At 35.3% G+C, this 22,152-nt stretch overlaps 1 protein-coding gene across 1 annotated transcript; it reads left to right on the forward strand.

Moving 5' to 3' along the window:
* Nucleotides 1-433: 433 nt before the first annotated feature.
* LOC137708066 (beta-glucuronosyltransferase GlcAT14B-like) lies at nt 434-3,986 on the forward strand. Its single transcript, XM_068447049.1, has 4 exons — nt 434-1,259; nt 1,379-1,454; nt 1,580-1,695; nt 3,083-3,986. Exons 1-4 carry the CDS (start codon nt 680-682, stop codon nt 3,595-3,597), a joined length of 1,287 nt encoding a protein of 428 aa, XP_068303150.1. The 5' UTR covers nt 434-679; the 3' UTR covers nt 3,598-3,986.
* Nucleotides 3,987-22,152: the final 18,166 nt, after the last annotated feature.

A 22,152-nucleotide genomic window follows, 5' to 3' on the forward strand; every position in this document is an offset into this window, starting at 1 on the left:
TTTCAAATCTAAAAAAACGCATATATAGATGGATCCTGAAATTTGTAATTTTGTAACTTCTAGTCCACCTTAGTAGTCCCTCCCTACCACAATTTTAGAATTTAGCACCTATTGTCCCGGCAGTCGGACAAATTAATCCGTCCCGGTCTCCCTTTTTTTGAAAGAGAAAATTTTCAGTATACTGCAAAAAGGATTCAATATTTAAATGTAATAATATAATTTTATAAGTTGAAAACCTAGAAGAAAAAAATTTCAATAAATTGAAATATAATACTTCGAAAGCGAATTATTTTCCGGCGTACTGAAAACTTTTTCCATCCGGAGACCTTTCTTCTGTCCTATAAGGTACAAACTCATTAATCCAAATCCAATCTTTCACTGTCCTTTCACTATATATAATCCCCCATTAACCCAGCTCAGTAGAAAAAATAGAGAGCAAGATTAAAGGAACTAATCACTGATTAATCAAATCTTCCTACCCACCAGAAAAATATCATTCTCTCTCTCATTTTCTTTTCTTTTCCCTTACTTTCCTTCCAACCAAACAACAAACACCTGCTAACAAGCTCCCACCTTTCCCCCTCCATCTCGAAAACCCAGCAGCATTAACCCGTTTCAGAATCTGGGTCGGTTGCATTTTCGGATTTTTTGGGGATTCAGGACCTGAATTTTTTGAAAAATGAAGAAGCTCAAGAGCTACTACTCGCATCTGAGGCACCACCAAACAGTGGAGCTCAAATGGATCTTCCCCTTGGCGATTGGCTCCATTGTCTCTCTCTTCCTCCTCTTCCTCACCACCCTGACGTCATCCGACGGCACGCCGCTGCTCCCTTTCTACCGGTCCTTCTCCATCTCCAGCTCCGTCTTCATCGAATCCAAGCTCCACCCGCTTCCCGTCTCCTCCCTCCCGCCGCCGCCGCGCTTTGCGTACTTCATCTCCGGCTCTAACGGCGACGGAAACATGCTGAAGCGGACCCTCCAGGCGCTTTACCACCCGCACAACCACTACGTGGTCCACCTGGACCTTGAGTCGCCGCCCGATGAGCGGATGGATCTGCAGAATTACGTTTCTACCCACCCCGTTTTTGTCAAGTTTGGGAATGTGAAGATGATCAGCAAGGCCAATCTCGTCACTTACAGAGGACCGACTATGGTGGCCAACACCCTCCACGCCGCCGCCGTTTTGCTGAGGGAAGGCGGCGATTGGGATTGGTTCATCAACCTCAGCGCTTCCGATTACCCACTTGTTACTCAGGATGGTGAGTCTAATTTTGGGATTTTTGGGACTGTTTTCGTTTAAATTTTCGTATTTTTGGACTGTTTTTTGTGCTAAATTTGAATAATTAATTACTGGGTTTTGATTAATCTGGTTGTTTAGATCTGCTGCATACGTTTTCATACTTGCCGCGGGATCTTAACTTCATCGACCATACAAGCAACATTGGGTGGAAAGAGTATGCATAATGTCCCCCCTTGTTGTTTTGTTGTTTATATTTATAAAGTTTCTGTTTTTATTTTCATTTCTTTTTCCGAGTGACTAAAGTTGTGTGATTGATTTGGTAATGCTGCCTGTTTATAGGTATCAAAGAGCGAAACCGATAATTGTAGATCCGGGGTTGTATATGACCAAGAAAACCGATGTCTTTTGGGTTACACAGCGAAGGAGTGTGCCAACAGCTTTCAAACTTTTTACAGGTACAAATTTTAGATAACAGATCATATAGAGTTGAGCACATCAGACCAAAATCACTATGTAATTGCCACATAAATAACCAGAATTTCCTTTTATTTTTTGTAATGAACTAACATAGGGACCTAGAAACCCAACATATCTAAAGTATGTACATTTATGCTTATAGCGTTAGGTATAGATATCGTTTTCCTTCTCTGCTTGGATTTTCAGTGAATGAACTAGTGTAGTAGCCTATAGATTTGAAATTGGTATGGCAATAAACAGCTATGCTGGAAGACTGATTTTGTCAATTTATTACGGCTATTTTTTTTAGTGATATTCAATGAAATATGATGTCCGAGAAAAAATATGTCTGCATACCAAAGGATGTCTCAGAGCTATAAAAAATTGCTTTGAAACATTTCTTTTTGCAATGGAATCAATAATTTGCAACCTAAGTTCAGCTTTTGCGATTGTGCAAACTACACTGCTAACAACATGGGATTTTGTGGAAACATTCAAACTCAAGTGAGTGGATGAGACTAGATATATCAGCCCTCTTGGGTTGTTTTCATTGAAAAGCAATTCCTAAACAATTGACGACGGTTGCAGAGATTTTCACACACCCTTTGTAGCCTCTTACACACCCCTGTTTAATCCTGGCTGTTGATTCTGTTTGATTTATTTAATCCGATGGTCATAAATAAAGAGGGGTTGTGAGAAGCTAAAAGGGGTGTGTGAAAATCCCTTCGCTTTAGGAATGACCTTTATCAACTTATGCAAATGCATTGCTAAGTGTGTTAAATTGCTGTCTTTTGCGGCTCTAAACACCTATTTCTGTTTCTGGGTAGTCGAACCAAAAACAACTTATATAGTTGGATGTGCATTTGGACCCTAGTTATTATGGCCAATCTTCTCTATTACGCAAAGTAGTTTTAGTGTGTTTTTCTCCTCACCATGTGCGATCAGTAACCATGATCAATTTATTGGCAGATAGACAGCTACATAATCTGATTTTATGTTGCTTGATTGTTAAATTTTGTCCTTTACCTATAATATGCTTGTTATATCACTTACTACTTTAATATCCTTATACAACACTCGGATTTCATATACTCTGCACAGTTAAAACATATATTCTAAAGGTCCTCTAGGGAGCTAATGTCTTTACAAACCACTCTGTTATAGTTCCTTTTAGCCTGACCTTGGCCTTTATAGGTTTTGGACTTTCCAAAATGTGGTGTTTTGTTAATTTTCCCAATTTCCCGTCAATTGTCCACCTGTTGATCCTCTCCAACTGGTACCTGCCCTTAGGCAGTCTCTTGAAAAATATCCACTTATTCTACATTGAGGAGCATGTCCTGTTGCCGTCAGTTTTCTTTTAACCAAATGTTTGCTTTCTTTTCATAGGTTCTGCTTGGATGGCACTTTCAAAGCCCTTTGTTGATTACTGCATATGGGGATGGGACAACCTACCTCGAACTGTTCTCATGTACTATGCAAACTTTTTATCATCCCCGGAGGGATACTTTCACACGGTCATATGTAACGCTCAAGAGTTCCGCAACACAACTGTGAATAGTGACCTACATTTTATAACGTGGGATAACCCTCCCAAGCAACATCCTCACCACCTTAACCTTGCAGATATGCAAAGGATGGTCGACAGCAATGCTCCCTTTGCAAGAAAGTTTCGCCAAGATGATCCAGTGCTTGACAAAATTGATTCTGAGCTGTTGTTTAAGGGTCCTGGTATGCTTGTTCCTGGTGGTTGGTGCATAGGAAAAAGGGACAACGGGTCTGATCCATGCTCTGATATTGGCAATACCACAGTCCTCATGCCTACCCCGGGAGCAAAAAGGCTCGAAGTTTTGATCAGCTCTCTATTATCCAACGAGAAATTCCGATCAAACCAGTGCAAATGACAAGAACTCAAACTGCTTGTTGAAGCTTGTTGAAGTGCTTCCCCACGTCAGTTCAATTAGTTTACAATTGACGACAGAATACAGCATTATCAGGGAAATGGTGTGTACATACTTCCCATGAGCTAGATTGCTTCGTGCTATGCTGACATGGTATGTACCATTGGTTTCTAGTTAGCCCACCATTTCCCATTTACCTTTTTTTTGGTTTTGAAATTTTTGGATACTGCATTTGTCATGGTCCGGGCATTTCGTATGCTGCAGTAAAATGCGTCTTGAAATGATGATGGGAGTGTAAGAACTGCTGGAAAGATGTATATTTTGAAAGAGGAAATCTAAAGAAAACTTGTCTGATTCTGTGCAACTTTTGGATCTAAATATAGCTGTTTGTTTCACATATCTGATATTTTGCCCGAATTTGGGAAATAGAGGCCCTAAATTTCAAGTTTTTTTTTTTTTTAATCTTTTAATTTTATTTTTTTTATACGGAAATTCTAAATTTCTATATTTATGAATCTGAATAAGAGAATTTGTGCATATCAATTTATACATTCTAATTTTTGTTCAAACTTCAAATTTATTTCTCTCATCCAAACGTTGTGGTGGTTTTTCCCCCTTGAGTCCTTGACTGCCATCATTTGGATGATTGGATATATTTCATTTGGTTTTTCCTTGAAGCCCATGACCGTATCGGCTTTGGAGCTTCCTGGGCCAGAAGACGGGCATTCATGACCCTCCCCTAGCGTGGAGGTGGAGAGATTCTAACATATATTCCCATTTATTTTGTAAGTCATTCAATTCAATTCGAAACCGTTTGCATATTTAATTATCACGATGAAATTTCAAAGTTTCATAAAAAATAAAGTGTTTGTCAATTTCTTTAAACTTAATTAGATATCTCAAATATTTCCGTTTGGCTAATATTTTGTAAGGATGATCTATAAGGTGCAACTTAAAAAATAGATGGTTCGAGTCGTTAAAGTTCGATATGATGTGGGCCTAACAACTAATCTCCAATTTTATAAAAACTGGGGATCCCTTCCCTCAAGGGACTTCATATACATACATACATACATACATGTATACATACATACATATATATATATAGACACACACACACACACATACACATTCAATTACACTGAAGAATCTCACACAGGAGATATAAGCTCGATTACACCCAAGAATCTTTCTTTTTATTTTTACCTAAACTCTCATAATTTTGTAAGCATAACTCTTCAAGTCGTGTGGTGTGATCCCTCAAAGTGTAATTAACGCATTCACCATCACGATTAACGCATTATTAATGCTTAAATGGACGTCTGTTTAGTTAAATGAGTACCCATTGGTCATCCCTACCATCCACCAAAAAATTTCAAACTCAACTGTTGCCTTTAGAAATATTTTTTTGTTACACAAGAGTTTTGATTTCTGAATCTAGCCAACTCCTACCCATCACTCTACACCCAACCTCACCGTCGGCTAACCTCGGTGCCTCTGAAAATCATTAACTCTAAAGAGGAAACAAAATCAATTAAACCAAAATACACTTGCATTTCTACTTTCTTGTTAAGATTTGGTTCACTCTCAAATGATGGAAAGTAAGTAAGAACACTCGTGCATGTGGTTAATTGTTGAAAGGGACTTGACATCAACATTAGGGTTTTCTGCAACTAGCAAAACATAAAGTTAAGGACTCATGTAAAACGATTGCAACCAAACATCTTTTATGTTTATATGGTCTATCAATGCAAGGTAATTTACATACATGCGTTGAATCAAATAGTGGCCCCACATTCCACAATTATTTTCCATACAATTCACATCAATTGCATATGTTTTATTGTTCTTGTGCGGGACAAATTTTGATGTGTAATCGGTAATATTTTTCTTTATAACTATATTATTTGTTGTGTAGTCAAGAATATGTCAGTTTGTATCTACATCGCTCGTTGTGTGATAAGTGATATATACATTATGATTAATGGTGGACTCTCATACCATTCATAGTTAATGATTTGAATTACAAGGCCAAGAAAACCTTGCAAGTTAATTTCACTTGGAGAACAGAACCATCAATGGTGGACTCTCATACCATTTTAGTTTAATGATTGGGTTTTCCCATCCCTGAGAAACTCCTAAAAGCATATATCATGAAATCATTGATACCCCAAATGAGAACATTATTTGATGAATCATTTGCTATGCAAGAAATAGTTCCTTCTGGATAGCCCCATAGATATATATGGGGCGGATCCGTGACAGCACTGGAAAGAAAAGATAATAGAAAAACACCAGTTGCAGGCTTGCGATGATTTTCAAGTCCTAACAAGCTAATACTGCAATCACATGTTAAATGACTAAACTCGCGGCGAACCTTGGGAACAGAAGATCTTCAATTAGCTCTTCATCTCAACAAAGTAACATACCCTTCGCAGAGGCTTCAGTCGAGGAGAGATGAAGCTCGCTGCCCCGAATTGGCTATAGCTATAATGAGCTTGTAAACGTAGCTACCAATATACATGGCATTCGGCGCCATCTCACCTACGAAAAAGTCCCTACGCTTTGATATTCCGATCTCGCTTTTAGTACTGTTTTTCAATCCGCTGGCTAGATCTTTTCTCCGAAATCCTCATGATGCAGCTTCATATATAGGCAAGAAAGAGCTGGTATAGTACTATTTCTTCATTTTCCTTCTTTCAATAAAGTGGTACTAGTCTTGTAAGGGCGATCCCAAGTCAACAAAACTTTATGCTTTGTGAGGGCCGAGGGGGAATGTCTATCGTATCCAACCTTATCCTTGTTTTGCAAAGATGCAGTTTCCACGACTAGAACTCGTGATCTTTTGGTCACAAAGGAGCAATATTTCCGTTGCATCAAAACTTGCCTCATGGTACTAGTGTTGTAAACACTATAATTCATAAGTTATATTAGCTAGCTAGCTATACGATCATAAGGTACAAATATATAGACTCCAAATTCTCACAGAAAATATTAAAGCCTCATGGTCATGTATAAGGGACAGAATATATAACACATATTTAGTACAGCTTTGTATATAAATGTATATTATAAACTTATGAAATGAATATAAACTATGTCATCATATGATCTCAATTCTCACCAGTACTATGTATTTATTTTCAAAGTTAAGACCTAGTTGATGAATTATTCATGAAATCGATCTGCAAAACTACTATTATTAGTTGGTCAGTAATATATAAAATTTACTGTCATAATCTCCTGATGATGTAATCATATGATATCATCATCAATTGCATCATCTAATCATACGAATTTATTATATTTTCAGCTCCAAATAGAATCAACTTTTTTAACGCAAGTTTTATTATGGTTTATAATGTATGGTATCTACAGTAGATGCCCAGCTAAGCTAAAACAATCATATCTTATAAAGTCAAGCTTAAGTAACTGATAGGATATTATTCAGATAATTAATCTACAACCATGAGATAAAAATCATGTTGGAAAAAAAAAAAACCCAAAATGTCGTAGAGAAAGATCAAAGTCGTAGAAGTTGTGTAGAGCTTTTTGGTCACAGAAGAGATGACAACAATTATTGACAGTTGTAGCACAATTAGTGCCATCTCTCCTACGAACATAAATCCCCCAACCTTTCTTAATACCTCTCTCCCTTCCTCTCATTTAATTTGGAGAATGTTGCATTTTTCTTTAATAGAATAAAGAAAATAGGACATATGCATAAAGAAATAAAAGGGTTTCATGTCGCTGGAGGATGGAACATACTGCTGGCTAGTGCACAGCTCATGCCATCTCTCCTGCGACATGAATTCCTCAACCTCTTTTATATCTTATTTGTTTCTCTATTGAATGTGTTAATGGCTTCAAGACCTTAGATAACCCCATATTTATAGGCATGAGCCCAGGCCAATGTTTGTCCTCGGAGAATGTTAGGTTTTTTCACAATACAAGGAAATTACCTATACATTACCATGACGTTTGCTTTTAATTTGCAAGGAATTGCCTGTGATCGCATAAAGTAATACATAAAGTGAGATATGCTAATGAATAAAATCAATCAAATATGTTTTTCAAAGTTTGGAACATTGGCCTAACAACCACACATTAGAAAGCCACTAGTAATTACGGGGTCATTTTTCCATTGGCCAGTCAAAAAAAAGGAAAGAGATGTTAGACTCTTGTTTTCTTTTTCTAATATTTGTCGTATATTAGAACTATCACAAAATTTAACTTGCAGAGTATTACTACAACAAAGTGGTTCTTAGCGATGAAATTATCAATTTTGATCCGCAAAGCATTTCGTATGCTGCAGTAAAATGTATTTTGAAATGATGATGGGAGTGTAAGAACAGCTGGAGAGATGTATATTTTAAAAGATGAAATCTAAAGAAAACTTGTCTGATTCTGTGCAACTTTTGGATCTAAATATAGCTGCTTGTTTCATACATCTGATATATTGCCGATTTTCGAACTTGTTTTGCACATCTTATTATGTTTAGGGTTTTTTTTTCCTTGACTGCCATCATTTGGATTATTGGATATATTTCAATTGGTTATGCCAATGCCATGAAGCCCATGACCCAATCGGCTTTGGAGCAATAATCCATGACCTTCCCCGCGCGTGGAGATGGAGATTCTAACATATATTCCTCTCTCTCTCTCTCTCTCTCTCTCTCTCTCTCTCTCTCTCTCTCTCTCTCTCTCTCTCTCTCTCTCTCTCTCTCTCTCTCTCTCTCTCTCTCTCTCTCTCTCTCTCTCTCTCTCTCTCTCTCTATTTTTGCGTGAAGAGCTAATTCAGTCATTGAATTATCAGCTTAATGAAAATTAGGTTTTTAAATTATTTTTCGGTAATAAGTCTCTAAATTCATTAAAAATTGTTAATTTCATCATTACTATTATATTCAAAACTATTTTATCCAATTTTTTGTCAACTTAACTACTTAAGTCACTTGACACACTTTAGAATGTAATACTGACATTTTGTTGCATATAAACCTTTCATATAGGTTGCAAATCTAGCGTTTAATTTACCCTCATAAGTTAATTCTTTACACTATTTCGTTATGGAAAATTATCAATCTACCATCCAATGTGTATCACATGCAAGTAACGTGACTTAAATTAATGGAGACTTGAATATAGTAGCTTCGACTCTAATATTAAGAATGCAATTGGCATATTTTTATAATTCAAGAATTGATTTTTCTGAAAAAAATAGTTTAAGGACCTAATTTTCACTTAAGTGATAATTTTGAAACTAAATTAGTAGTTCACCTTATATATATTTTTTAAAAGAGTATTCCCTCTTTATATTTCGGATTCATTTCACATGTCGAATATAGATCAAATTACTCCCAAAAATCTCACATGAGAGATATAAGCTCGATTAGACCCAAGAATTTACGCCCACCCCAGGGGGAAAATCTTTCTTTTTATTTTTACCTAAACCTTTATAATTTTTAAGTCCTTTTGTAAGTGTAACGCTTCAAGTCGTGTTGTGTGATCCCTCCAGTGATGTATTATTTTCCATTATCACAAGCACAAGCACAAAAATCATCATTCACCACCACAATTAGCACATATTTCACACTTAAATGGACATCTATTCTGAATTCTGGATCTAGCCTACTCCTACCTATCATCACTCTACACCCACCCTTACCGTCGGCTAACCTTAGTACCTCTGAAAGATTATTTACTCTAAAAAGGAAACAAAATTAAATGGACAAAAAAACACATGTGTTTCTCTTTTTTATTTTTTATTTTATTTTATTTTGGTAAATAAAATATATTGATGAAAAAAATAGAATACAAGCAGCAAAGAGTAGCTGAAAAACAAACACACAACAAAGAGTTGCAGCTAAAAGAAAAACATACAACAAAGCTAACAACGCTGCATCAAAACAGAAAAAAAAACACTAACTATTCATAGTTATATTCCATTCCTGTAAAGTAGAGTCATTAGCAGCAGAATGGGTGATTTTCAAAGAATTCAATCGAAGTCTAAAATGGTGGACTTAATTGAGTTGAGAACCACCGCAGCGGGTTGACATGAGTTCTTGAATCTACGTTTGTTCCGCTTCCTCCAAACATAATACACTGTAACAGCAAGACTTAACTTCAAAACTATCAAAGATAGAGATTTTCCCTTGCAACGGCTAGTAGCCCACATGACAAAAAGAGGCCAAGGGAGCCTTAGCCAAATGACACCGCACTTGAATAGCACCGAAGACCAAATACCATCGGTAAAAGGACACTCAAAGAAGAGGTGGCAATGGGACTTCGTAGCACTAGAGCAGAGTACACAAGTGATAGGAACCGACGGAGCAAAAGTTAAAATTCTATCCATAGTAGAAAGCTTGCATTTAATAGCCAACTAGAGAATGAAGCTCATCTTGGTAATATTTTGATTATACCAAACAAGCTTAGACCAACCAACTGTAGGCTTGGATTGCCGGAAAAACGTATAGTTGGTTGGTCTTTGCGTAGTGTTCTTAATTGCTTTCTATTTTTTCTGGCCTTTTATGAAAGTAAAATTCACTCACAAGGTTTACCGCTATGCGTAGTGTTCTTAATTGCTTTCCATCAATGAGAGTGAAAATATTCCCACTTTCATAAAAGGCCAGAAAAAACCTTGTGAGTGAATTTCACTTCAAGAACAGAATAATCAATGGTGGAAGCAAATGATGTAGTTAATTCATGATCTCTTTGCTCCATTTTTTTTGTTCTTGCCAATCCGCTTAGTCCAGAAAATTAATAATTAGATCATAATGAAATTGCTTTATAATTCCTTGATGTGCTAATATCAATTGCTATTGCTTAACTCTTTATCATGATGTTTCTCTTCCAGGTTTGATATTTTTTATCTTATAAAATTTTCCTATTTAGATTCCAGAGCCCATGTATGTCAGTAAAAATATTTGTCTCGTGATCAAAGCTCATTATGAAAAAAAAGTTATTCTTTGTATGTAGAACTAACTTTGAAAGTGGTGAGAGAGCGAGAATGACTCAGATGTATGAGAATTGTATACCTTGTACCTTTATTTATACTAATCATGATGGATTTTCTTACATTACAAGTAACACAAAATCTATGAGGATTCGATCCAAATCCCATTGTGATTCTCCTTTAATTAAGTTTACCAAAATAAACGCACTAATTACAATATTCTCTTGTGTACAACTTAAGAAGTAGTTGCATCAAGTCTTCATGATTTGGAGAGGGCAGTTGTTGCCGTTAGTTCTCGGCATGTACAAATATATGCTAACATGAGTCTCATATTAGGGGTGCACATCAAAAGAAAAATCTGACAAAAACCAAAGCTACGGTAGGTAATCTAATAGACTAAGTAAAAACAAAAAAAAAAAGCTAATGTAGTATGTCAGTGTCTCACATCTTTAGAATGATCATTAATGGACACAAGGGTATGATCAACCCAAAATATATCCCTCGTCAAAACCTCATCATGACCAACCCAGATTTACCTCTTTACCATCTATTAATTTAAAGAAAAGTCTACCATGCAACTGTAATGAAGATCAGTTAAATGCTTATAAATAAAAAAACAGTAAACATGAACTTAATTGATTGGAAATGTATGAATTGACAGTTGAAGCAACTACCACCTAGAATGCTGGATAGAGGGAGAAGCTCCCAACCCTAGGAAAAGAAACTCCTAAAAGCATATATCATGAAATCATTGATGCCCCAAATCGGATCATTATTTAATTGAATCATATGCTATGCAAGAAATTGTGCCTTCAGGGATCATTAGTTGATTGAATCTTATATAGAGCACAGCACTGGAAAGAAAAGATCATTGTTTAACAACATGTACATACACATACACATATATATTTGTTCAATAATATTCTGGCCTAGAAAAATTGAAGTCAAATCAATTAAACTAAGAGAAAAAAGGCTAATTTGCTGCTATCTCCAAACAATAGATTGCTTGAATAGTTAGCAAAAGATAAAAACACCAGTTGCAGGCTTACGATGATTACTAAGTTCTAATTAATACTGCAATCACATGTTAAATGACTAAACTTGCGGTGAACCTTGTGAACAGAAGATCTCCAATTAGCTCTTCATCCTTCAGCCTTCATCTGGACAAATATACCCTTCTCAGAGGAAATCATGTGCTTGAGTCCTTCACTACCTAGCTAATGATCAAAACCCCCGCCAACCAGGCCATGCGTTTCTCCATTGCCTGTGTAGAAGTGGACATCGCAGGTGGCCGGATCTAGCTAGAAGGAGAGGAAAAACCAATGTGCATTTGGATCTTGGAAAAACATTTGCTAGGTACTTTTGCCTTTTCTTTTATTTTTCGGCACAATTTACAGACACATACTTTCTGTCTTTTCGATCCCTAGCATGTATATAAGCATTTACCATGGTCCATTGATCCAAATAAGGTTTGATCCAAGAAGATTGGTTTAGTTCTTAAACAAAATCTTAGAGTAAAATAATATACGCATGACGCCAAAACTCGAAACAGACAACAAAATATAGAAAAAAGGGTAAAATAATACTACTTCACCTGATCTTTCTCCAAGCATGCAAAAAAATTAAAGATGGGTTTCTTTTCTGTGTAATCAAAACGCGAGAGGCTTCAGTCTAGGAGAGATGAAGCTCGCTGCCCCGAATTGGCTAGCTATATATAGCTTGCAACCGCATCTACTACCAATATACGTGGCATTCGGAGCCATCTCACCTACGACCGAGTCCCCACGCATTCCGATCTCGCTTTTAGAACTGTTTTTCGATCCGCTGGCTAGATCTCTTCTCCAAAATCCTCATGATGCAGCTTTATATTTAGGCATGAAAGAGCCAGCATAGTATTTCTTCATTTTCCTTTTTTCTTCTAACAAAACGGTACTAGTACAGTAATACTATAATTAATCAATTATATTAGCTAGCTAGCTATATGGGATCATAAGGTACAAAAATATAAACTCCAAATTTCTCTCTCACAAAAAATATTAAGCCTCATGGTCATGGATAATTAAGGGACACAAGCTATTACACATATATTTAGTACAGCTGCAGCTTTATCAAAATTACTGTCCTAATCTCTTGATGTAATCTGAATGATTGATGAAACTTGATTAGTCCAAGTACTGCAATATATATGAGATCATCATGCAAATCCATCATCTAATCATACGAATTCATTTTATTTACAGCTCCAGATAGAATGATCTTTTTTTATTCCACGTTTTAGTGTGGTTAGGTCATCAGATTATCATAATCACGATATGCCTATTTTAATTAACAGTGTAAGGTATCTACAGTAGATGCCTAGCTAAAACAATCATATCTTGACAAAGTCAAGCTTAATTAGTAACTGATAGTATATTATATATGCAGATAATTAATCTACAACCATAAAATAAAAATCATGTTGGAATAAAAAAAACCTAAAATGTCGTAGAGAAAGATCAAGGTCGTAGAAGTTGTGTAGAGCTTTTTGGTCACGGGAGAGATGGCAACAATTGCTTGTAGTTGTAGCACAATTAGTGCCATCTCTCCTGCGAACATAAATCTCCCAACCAATCTTAATTCATCATTTCTCTAGAGATACCTCTCTCCCTCTTTCCCTTCCTCTCAATGAATTTGGAGAATGCTGCATTTTTCTTTAATTAAATAAAGAAATTACTATATCTGGATAAAGAAATAAAGGGTTCCATGTCGTAGGAGGATGGAACATGCTACTAGTTAGAGTGCAGTTCGTGCCATCTCTCATGCGACATGAATCCCTCAAACCTCTTTTATATCTTCTTTGTTATTCAATGTGTTAATAATGGTTTCAAGACCTTAGATAACCCCATATTTATAGCCATGCATGTTTCTCTATGTACGGGTAGAATGTTAGGTTTTTTTCACAATATAAGGAAATTAAATATACATTACCACGAAGTTTGCTTTTAATTTGCAAGGAATTTTCCTGTGATTACATAAAGTGAGATAAATTGGCATATTCTAATGAACTTAATTAATCATTCTTCAAAATTAAATATGTTATTTAAAGTTTGGAACACTGGCCTAACGACACACACGTTACAGGGTTCATTTTTCCATTGGCCAGTCAAAAGAAAAGGAAAGAGATGTTAGACTCATGTTTTCTTTTCTAATATTCGTCGTATATTAGAACTAATCCCAGAATTTAACTCGTAGTGTATAACTACAATAAAATGCATGGTTCTTACCGATGAAATTTTCAACGAAGAAATTATCAACTTCTCGTAAAAAGTGAGGCAATTTTGATCCAAAGGCATTTCGTATGCTTCAGTAGAAGTGTCTTGAAATGTTGATGGCCTGATGGGGGAGTACGAACTGCTGGAAAGATGGATATTTTGAAAGAGGAAATCTAAAGAAAGCTTGTTTGATTCTGTGCAACTTTTGGATCTAAATATAGCTGTTTGTTTCACACATCTATATAATAAAATTGCCGATTTTCGAACTTGTTTTGCACGTCATATTATATTTAGGGTTTCTTTTTCCTTGACTGCCATCGTTTGGATTATTGGATATATTTCATTGGGTTATGCTAATGCCTTGAAGCCCATGACCCTATCGGCTTTGGAGCCATCCATACCTTCCCCACCCCAGGGGAAAAATCTTTCTTTTTATTTTTACGTAAACTTTTATAATTTTGTAAGTACTTATTTTATAAATGTAACTCTTCAAGTCGTGTGGTGTGACCCCTCCAGTGATGCATTATATATTCCATTATCACAAGCACAAAAACCACCATTCACCACCACAATTAGCACATATTTCACAATTAAATGAATGTCCATTTAGCTAAACAGTTACCCCTTGGTCATCCCTACTGACGTCCACCAAAAGATTTCAAACTAGTTTGTTGCCTCTAAGAAATTTTAATTTTGGTTATCTTGCAGGTTCTGAATTCTAGATCTAGCATACTATTACCCATCACTCTACATCTAGCTACCCTCACCGTCGGCTAACCTTATTGCCTCTGAAAAATTATTAACTCCAAAAAGAAAACAAAATTAATTAGACCAAAAAACACTTGTATTTCTCTTTTCATGTTAAGATTGGTTCTCTCTTATTGATGGAAAGGAATTAAGAACACTACAAGTACGTACGTATTTTATACACACACACACACTGAACGAAGTCATGAAAACATATGGAATTACTAAATGAAGGAGGTGAGGAACATTTGTAGTCTCTCTTTCTAAATTTATACATTTTCAATCAGTTTTTTGTCCAATGGGAAAGCATGAACAACTAGTAAGATTCCTAGCAAGATCGTCATGCATGCACTGCGAATTCATGGCAGTTTCCTTAAAGTAATAGCGTAGGAAAAACGGCCGACTAGCTAGCCAGCGCTGCTCCCTGCTTATAAATATATCGCAAGGGTCCTTCTCTTGTGAAGCCATGAGGAGACACTGAAGAGAGATCAAACACTATTACAGAAGAAGAGTTATATTAAAGACGTTAGAGGAGATACCTGTCGCAGGAGAGATGACAAAAGTTGCTATATATTATTTATAACAATTAGATAATTAATTGGGATATATCAAAACGCAACTTATATCACTCTCCTGTTACAGATGCCCCCTCCAACCTCTTTCTGAAGCTGCATGCATGTGTATTGATCTGTCTGATAAACAAGAGGAGGGGGAAGGCCAATTAGTGAAGAAGTGGTAAACCAACTCTCTATCATTTTTTGTTAATTGTTTTAAACATACATGAAACCCTTTATTTCTTTATGCATATGTACTAATTTCTTTATTCAATTAAAGAAAAATGCAGCAATTTTCAAATTCATTGAGAGGGAGAGGGGCATCTCTAGAGAACTGATGAATTAAGAAAGGTTGGGAGATTTATGCTCACAAGAGAGATGGCACTAATTGTGCTGCAACTGCATGCAATTGTTGCCATCTCTCCTATGACCAAAAAGCTCTACACAAGCACTACAACTTTGATCTTTCTCTGTGACATTTTGGGTTTTTTCGTTTTTCCAACATGATTTTTATCTTATGGTTGTAGATTATCTTAATAATATACTATCAATTACTTATGCTTGTCTTTGCCAAGGTATGATTATTTAAGTTAGGCATCTACTGTGGATGCCGTACATTGTTAATTAAAATAGGCCCATCGTGATTATGATAGATCTCTAGCCACACTAAAACGTGGATTAAAAAAAAGATCATTCTATTTGGAGCTGTACATATAATAAGTTCGTATTAGATGATGGAATTGGTTGTGATCTCATATATATTCCAGTACTTGGAGTAATTAAGTTTCAAAAATCATTCAGATTACATCAAAAGATGAGGCCAGTAAATATGACATATTACTGATCAACTAATAACAGTAGTTTCGCAGATCGATTTCATCTCACAACTGTTTTGCAATGACAAATTTCATGAATAATTCATCAACTCATATCTATAAGCCTAATATGTATTTATAAATAAAGTTGTACTAAATATGTGTGATATATTTTCCATGACCATGAGGCTTTAATAATTTTTATGAGAGAGAAATTTGAAGTTTGTACCTTATGAATTACAGTACTAGTACCACTTTACAAAAAGAAAAAAGGAAAATGAAGAAATACTATACTGGCTCTTTCATGCCTATATATAAAGCTGCATCATGAGGATTTTGGAGCCAGCAGATTGAAAAACAGTACTAAAAGCGAGATCAAAATATCAAAGCTGCATCATGAGGATTTTGGAGCCAGCAGATTGAAAAACAGTACTAAAAACGAGATCAAAATATCAAAGCGTAAGGACTTCTGTCGAAGGTGAGATGGTGCCGAATGCCATGTATATTGGTAGCTGCGATTACAAGCTTTATATAGCTAGCCAATTCGGGCCAGTGAGCTTCATCTCTCCTCGACTGAAGCCTCTCACGCTTTGATTCCACGGAAAAGAAACCCATCTTTAATTTCTTCGCAAGATTGGAGAAAGATCAGGTGAAGTAGTATTACTTTACCCTTTTTTCCGTATTTTGACGTCTGTTTTGAGTTTTGGATTCATGCGTATATTACTGTACTGTAAGATTTTGTTTAAGAACTAAACCAATTTTGTTGGATCAAAGGATCATGGTAAGTGCTTATATACATGCTAGGGATCGAAAAGACAGAAACTATATGTGCCGAAAAAAAACAAGAAAAAGTAATTAAAAAAAAATAGTACCTACAAATGTTTTTCCTCTCCTTTTTGCTAGATCCGGCCACCTGCGACGTCCACTTCTACAGGCAACGGAGAAACGCATGGCCCGGTCGGTGGGGGTGTTGATCATTTGCTTGCTAGTGAAGGACTCAAGCACATGATTTCTTCTGAGAAGGGTATATTACTTGTCCAGATGAAGGCTGCAAAGGATGAAGAGCTAATTGAAGATCTTCTGTTCACAAGTTTCACCACAAGTTTTGTAATTTAACATGTGATTGCGGTACTAATTAGGACGTAAAAATCATCTAAGCCTGCAGCTGGTGTTTTTCTATTATCTTTTGCTAAATATTCAAGCCAGCTATTGTTTGGAGATGGCCGCAAAGCCTATTTTCCCTTAGTTTAATTATGGTTTGACTTTAATTATTATGGCCCAGAATAGTGTTGAACTTATGGGAAGGGATTCTCTTAGAAGTAGTAAGCACTAACTCTGGAACCAAGAAATATGTTACTATACAAGAACCAAAAGCATCTAATCTTTTTACACGCGCTCTTATGTGTGCGAAACGCCATTACGGTCGCTACGCGCTCCTAGGTTATATATGTTAAATCGACATATTCTATTCAGAAAGCCTTTTTTATTATCCTCGAAGGATATGCGCTATGTATCATTTTCTACCATTGATTAGAACTCTACCTTAATAACTTAAATTTCCTTTCTTTTCCCGTATTTTGGTCACAAATAGTTCACAACAATCACACAATTTCCTCAAAATCTTAGCACAACCGGATTTCAACTCAAGGTTTACCTTAGGATTAGACTTAGAAATACAATATTAATAGAATTTATTTTAATATTGTGTTGGACAACGTTGAATGAGAAGTTACTTCGCAGTATTTTTTACTCTTATGCAATAATACATTAGTAAATAAGGGTGTAATAGTAGTACATTTTAAATAAAATAAAAATCATATATACACTTGTATTACATTTAATCCAAACCAAGAATAAAAGAAAATGTACTCTATGTTTGATAGAATAAAAAAACATGCATCTATAAGCATGTACTATTGTATGATTTTGTCTTGAGGGTCTAATTTATGAATCTTTGAAAGACACTTCATAACAATAATATGATCTCCACCAGCCACCAATACCATTATTAGAACTTAGAAGCAACTTATCATGCATCTGCATAATATACACAACCGGGATTTGATTCATAAGAAAAAGGAAACTCCATGCTACTTATTCTCTTTTCGTATTTTGGTAGATAAAATTCCATGCTACTTATTCTTTTATATATATATTTTTTATGTTGATTTTGGTGGTTCATAAGAAAATGAAACTCCATGCTACTTACCCTTACAATATTCTTTTCAAATTTGCATCTCACTATTGAAACTTTTTATAAAGAGAGATGATTAAGTGGGATAATGTGGAAAGAAAATGATGAAAATTATCATGACGAAGAAAGATGCAATAATAAGATATAACTTTAAAATTGTTATTGATGTTTGATAAAAGAACTGAAAAGCTTAAATAAATAAATAAAAAGGATATATATGCATGCGTGTGTACGGTACAGGAATAAAGAAATATTGATGGTCTTTTACCTTGGTAGTGACTAATTTTGCAGTCATATTCATGTGTGTGCAATGCAGTAAAAGTAAGCACCCACCTTTTTTCTTTCCTGCAAGAAGAAATGGATAAATTATAAATAACTATTAACAATAGTCCAGATAAAAGGGAAGATTTAAAATGCATAAATTCAAACTATATAACTTAATTAAGATGAGAGGAGAATTGAAAGCATCTCAATGAAAATTACAGAACAATCTAACTAAAAGTACGATAGCCTTGAGTAACAGAGGCAATTTAGCACCCAAATAAAATTGGTAGATTAACGAATATGAGTTCAAACGCGGAGGAAAGCAACAAAACCAATCAAACAATGAATTACCAATAGAATAAAACGACAAATATGAATATCTTACAAAAATGCAAGCAACAAATTACCAATACTCAAACAAAACCTCACTTCAGTGAAATTCAAATTTGGAGAAGGTTAGAGAAAAAGGACTTGATGGGTTGGATACATGGAATTGGTACAGACGGGGCATTCCCTATAATTTATAGATATCATTCAAAAAAATAAGAAACAAAGATGGTTAGGGAGATATTAAGGCGATTACAGGAAACATACATGGTTAGTTGAAGAGGCAATCTGCAAACACTAATTACCAGTAAATATTTATAGATGGAAAGCCTTTAGATCTGTATGTGTTCTTCGAAACATTGTCTAATGTGCCGCATGGTCTCTAGGTCTGCATCTCTATAGCGAGTCGTTCCACAAAGTTCTTGGTGTAGTCCAAAAAACAACACAATCAAAATCAACGAAGAATGAAACCCAAAAGTAGAATTAGGTAAAATAAAACGCTAGATAAACCCTGAAAAATCTAAAAATCATTGCAGAGTCAGAGTGATGAGTATTTATGTTCAACAGTAGAAAAGGAATTTCACCACTTGCCTGATTCTGATTACTTGATGAGGTTGCAAAGTGGGGACTTGGACCTTGCTGCTAGATAACAGGCAGGCTGTTCAATGAAAACTCATGAATAAGCTCATCTCTGTCAACCTTTTCGTCCGCTCCATGCAATAGGTTTGTATATATATTTCAAAATCAAAACTCAAGATAGAGGGGAAAAGTAGACAAAAAAATGGATTAACAAAAATAATTAATTCCCAATAATATGAAATCAAATGCCAAGAACACAAAAGAGAAGGAGTAAACAAAGTAAAAAACTGAATATCCGATAGACTGGGATGAGTCAATTTTTGTATCATGGAGAAAGATATAACCCAAATGTAACTGCTCATAGCAGTTTCAAAAAATGACGCCACGTTCATCCTCTCCCCTTGTGAATGGTTTAGCCATTTTAGTTTGGATTATCTCCTTTTTCTATTTGTCTTAATTTGTTTTTGTTGCCATTATCTTTTATCTATCTATCCTCTCCATAACTGCTAACCTTTTAGAGGATAATATCCATGTTTTTAAAAAATTTAATTATCATGTTTTGTTTCAATACGGTTCCTGTTAAGTTCTTTTTTACGTTTTGGTCCCATTTTTCTTTACTTTTTTCTTTTTCTTTTCCTTTTTATTTTGTTTTCCAATACAGTTTTTTGTTGAAATATGGTTTTTTTACCAGTTTGTCCTTGTTTTTTTTTTTTTGAATTTTTTGGGTTTTGATTGTGAAGGAAACAAATGGGCATTTTGGAAAGCTTCACCAAACTGGGGCTCTCACTTTATACATATAGAAGATGACAGATGTTTTTGCCTTATAAGTAACACTAGGTCTAGCTATGAGGATTCGATCTCCAAATCCCATTGGGATTCTTGTTTAAGGTTACACAATGATATCACATTCCTAAATAAACACATTAATTACAATATTCTCTAGTGTACAACTTAAAAAGTAGTCGCATCGGGTCTTCATGATTAGGAGATGGAGGTTGTTGTCGTAAGTTCTCGATATGTACAAATCGTTTCTAACATGAGTCCCATGGTAGGAGGGCACATATCAAAAGAAAAATCTCACAAAAACCTTTGCTACGGTAGGTAATCTAGTGGACTAAGGATAAAAAAGTGAGTTAACGCAAGATGTTAGTGCTTCACATCTTTATGATGTTCATTAATTAATGCACAATAAGGTATGATCAACCCAAAGTAAATGTCTCGTCAAAACCTCATCATGACCAGCCAGATTTACCTCTTTGCCATCTTTTAATTTAAAGAAAAAACTCTACCGTGCAACTGTAATGAGAAAGAGAATATTTCAGCTGCAATGAAGATCAGCTAAATGCTTATAAATTAAAAAACAGTAAATATAAACTAATAGACTTAACTGATTGGAAATGTATGAATTGACAGTTGAAACCACCACCACCATGTTTTAGGCATCGTTTGGTACATCGAACTGTATTAACTATTTTAATCGGACTGACTAATATGTGCATTAGATAGTACTAACTAATAAGTGTCAGATTAATTTGGATATCGGATAGTATGTTAGATTACAATAATTTTAACTTAATAATTGATGTTAAAATGAAAAAAAAAAATTTGAACTAAAAAAAAAAAAAAATATTGCGCAGGCAAGGCATGGCTTTCTTTTTTGCTTATGGTTTTTATTCTGTTGTAGAAAATTAGAAAAAAAGAATAGATGAAAGGTGAGAATATGGAAGAAAAAAGAGAAGGATTGCTCTGCACTGGGTAATCTCTTTGAAGTCTCCCCAAACATTCTGGATAATCTTGGCTCGCGAAGATTTGAATGAAAAATATAGAGAGATAGGAGACTAGGGTCTGCGACGATTGGCTTTGGAATGACTTCCAGAATCACTCCGATTGCTGCCATGGTTGGTTGGGTAGAAGGAAATACCTTGGTTGGAGGAAGAAGAATGAGGAACAAAGAGAGAGATGAAGTCAACTAATTATCCTTCATTTTGGCGTGTATTAGTTAGCAGGTGTAGACCGGATAAAATAAGTGAGTCTAGATAATTAGTCAGTCGGCTATTTAATACAAAAATGCACCAAATAATTGGCTTTGTACTATTAGTCTTATCCGATAATTTGTACAACGTGCCAAATGAAGCCTTAAAGTGCTCTACAGTGGGAGAAGCTCCCAACCCTAGAAAAAGAAACTCCTAAAAGCATATATCATGAAATCATTTATACCCCACATTGAATCATTATTTAATTGAAACATATGCTATGCAAGAAATTGTGCCTTCAGGGATCATTAGTTGATTGAATATATGGAGCACAACACTGGAAAGAAAAGATAATAGTTTAACAATACACGCGCGCGCGCACATATATATATAAGTTAAATAATATTCTGGGTCAGTACAATTAAAGTCAAATCAATTAAACTTAAGAGAAAATAGGTTAATTTGTTGCTATCTCCAAACACAGCTGGCTTGAATATTTAGCAAAAGATAGAAACACCAGTTGCAAGCTTACGATGATTACTAAGTTCTAATTAATACTGCAATCACATGTAAAATGACTAAACTGCGGGGAACCCTGTGAACAGAAGATCTCCAATTAGCTCTTCATCCTTCAGCCTTCATCTTGACAAATGCACCCTTCTCAGAAGAAATCATGTGTTCGAGTCCTTCACTAGCTAGCTAATGATCAACACCACTGCCGACCAGGCCATGCGTTTCTCCGTTGCCTATGTAGAAGTAGACGTCGCAGGTGGCCGGATCTACTTAGGAGAGGGAAAACAAATGTGCATTACTTTTGGATCTTGGAAAAACATTTGCTAAGTACTTTTTTTTTTTTTTTTTTTGCCTTTTTCTTGTATTTTTCGGCACATACTTTCTGTCTT

Source organism: Pyrus communis, chromosome 11, assembly GCF_963583255.1.
Source record: "Pyrus communis chromosome 11, drPyrComm1.1, whole genome shotgun sequence".
NCBI classification, from domain to species: domain Eukaryota; kingdom Viridiplantae; phylum Streptophyta; class Magnoliopsida; order Rosales; family Rosaceae; genus Pyrus; species Pyrus communis.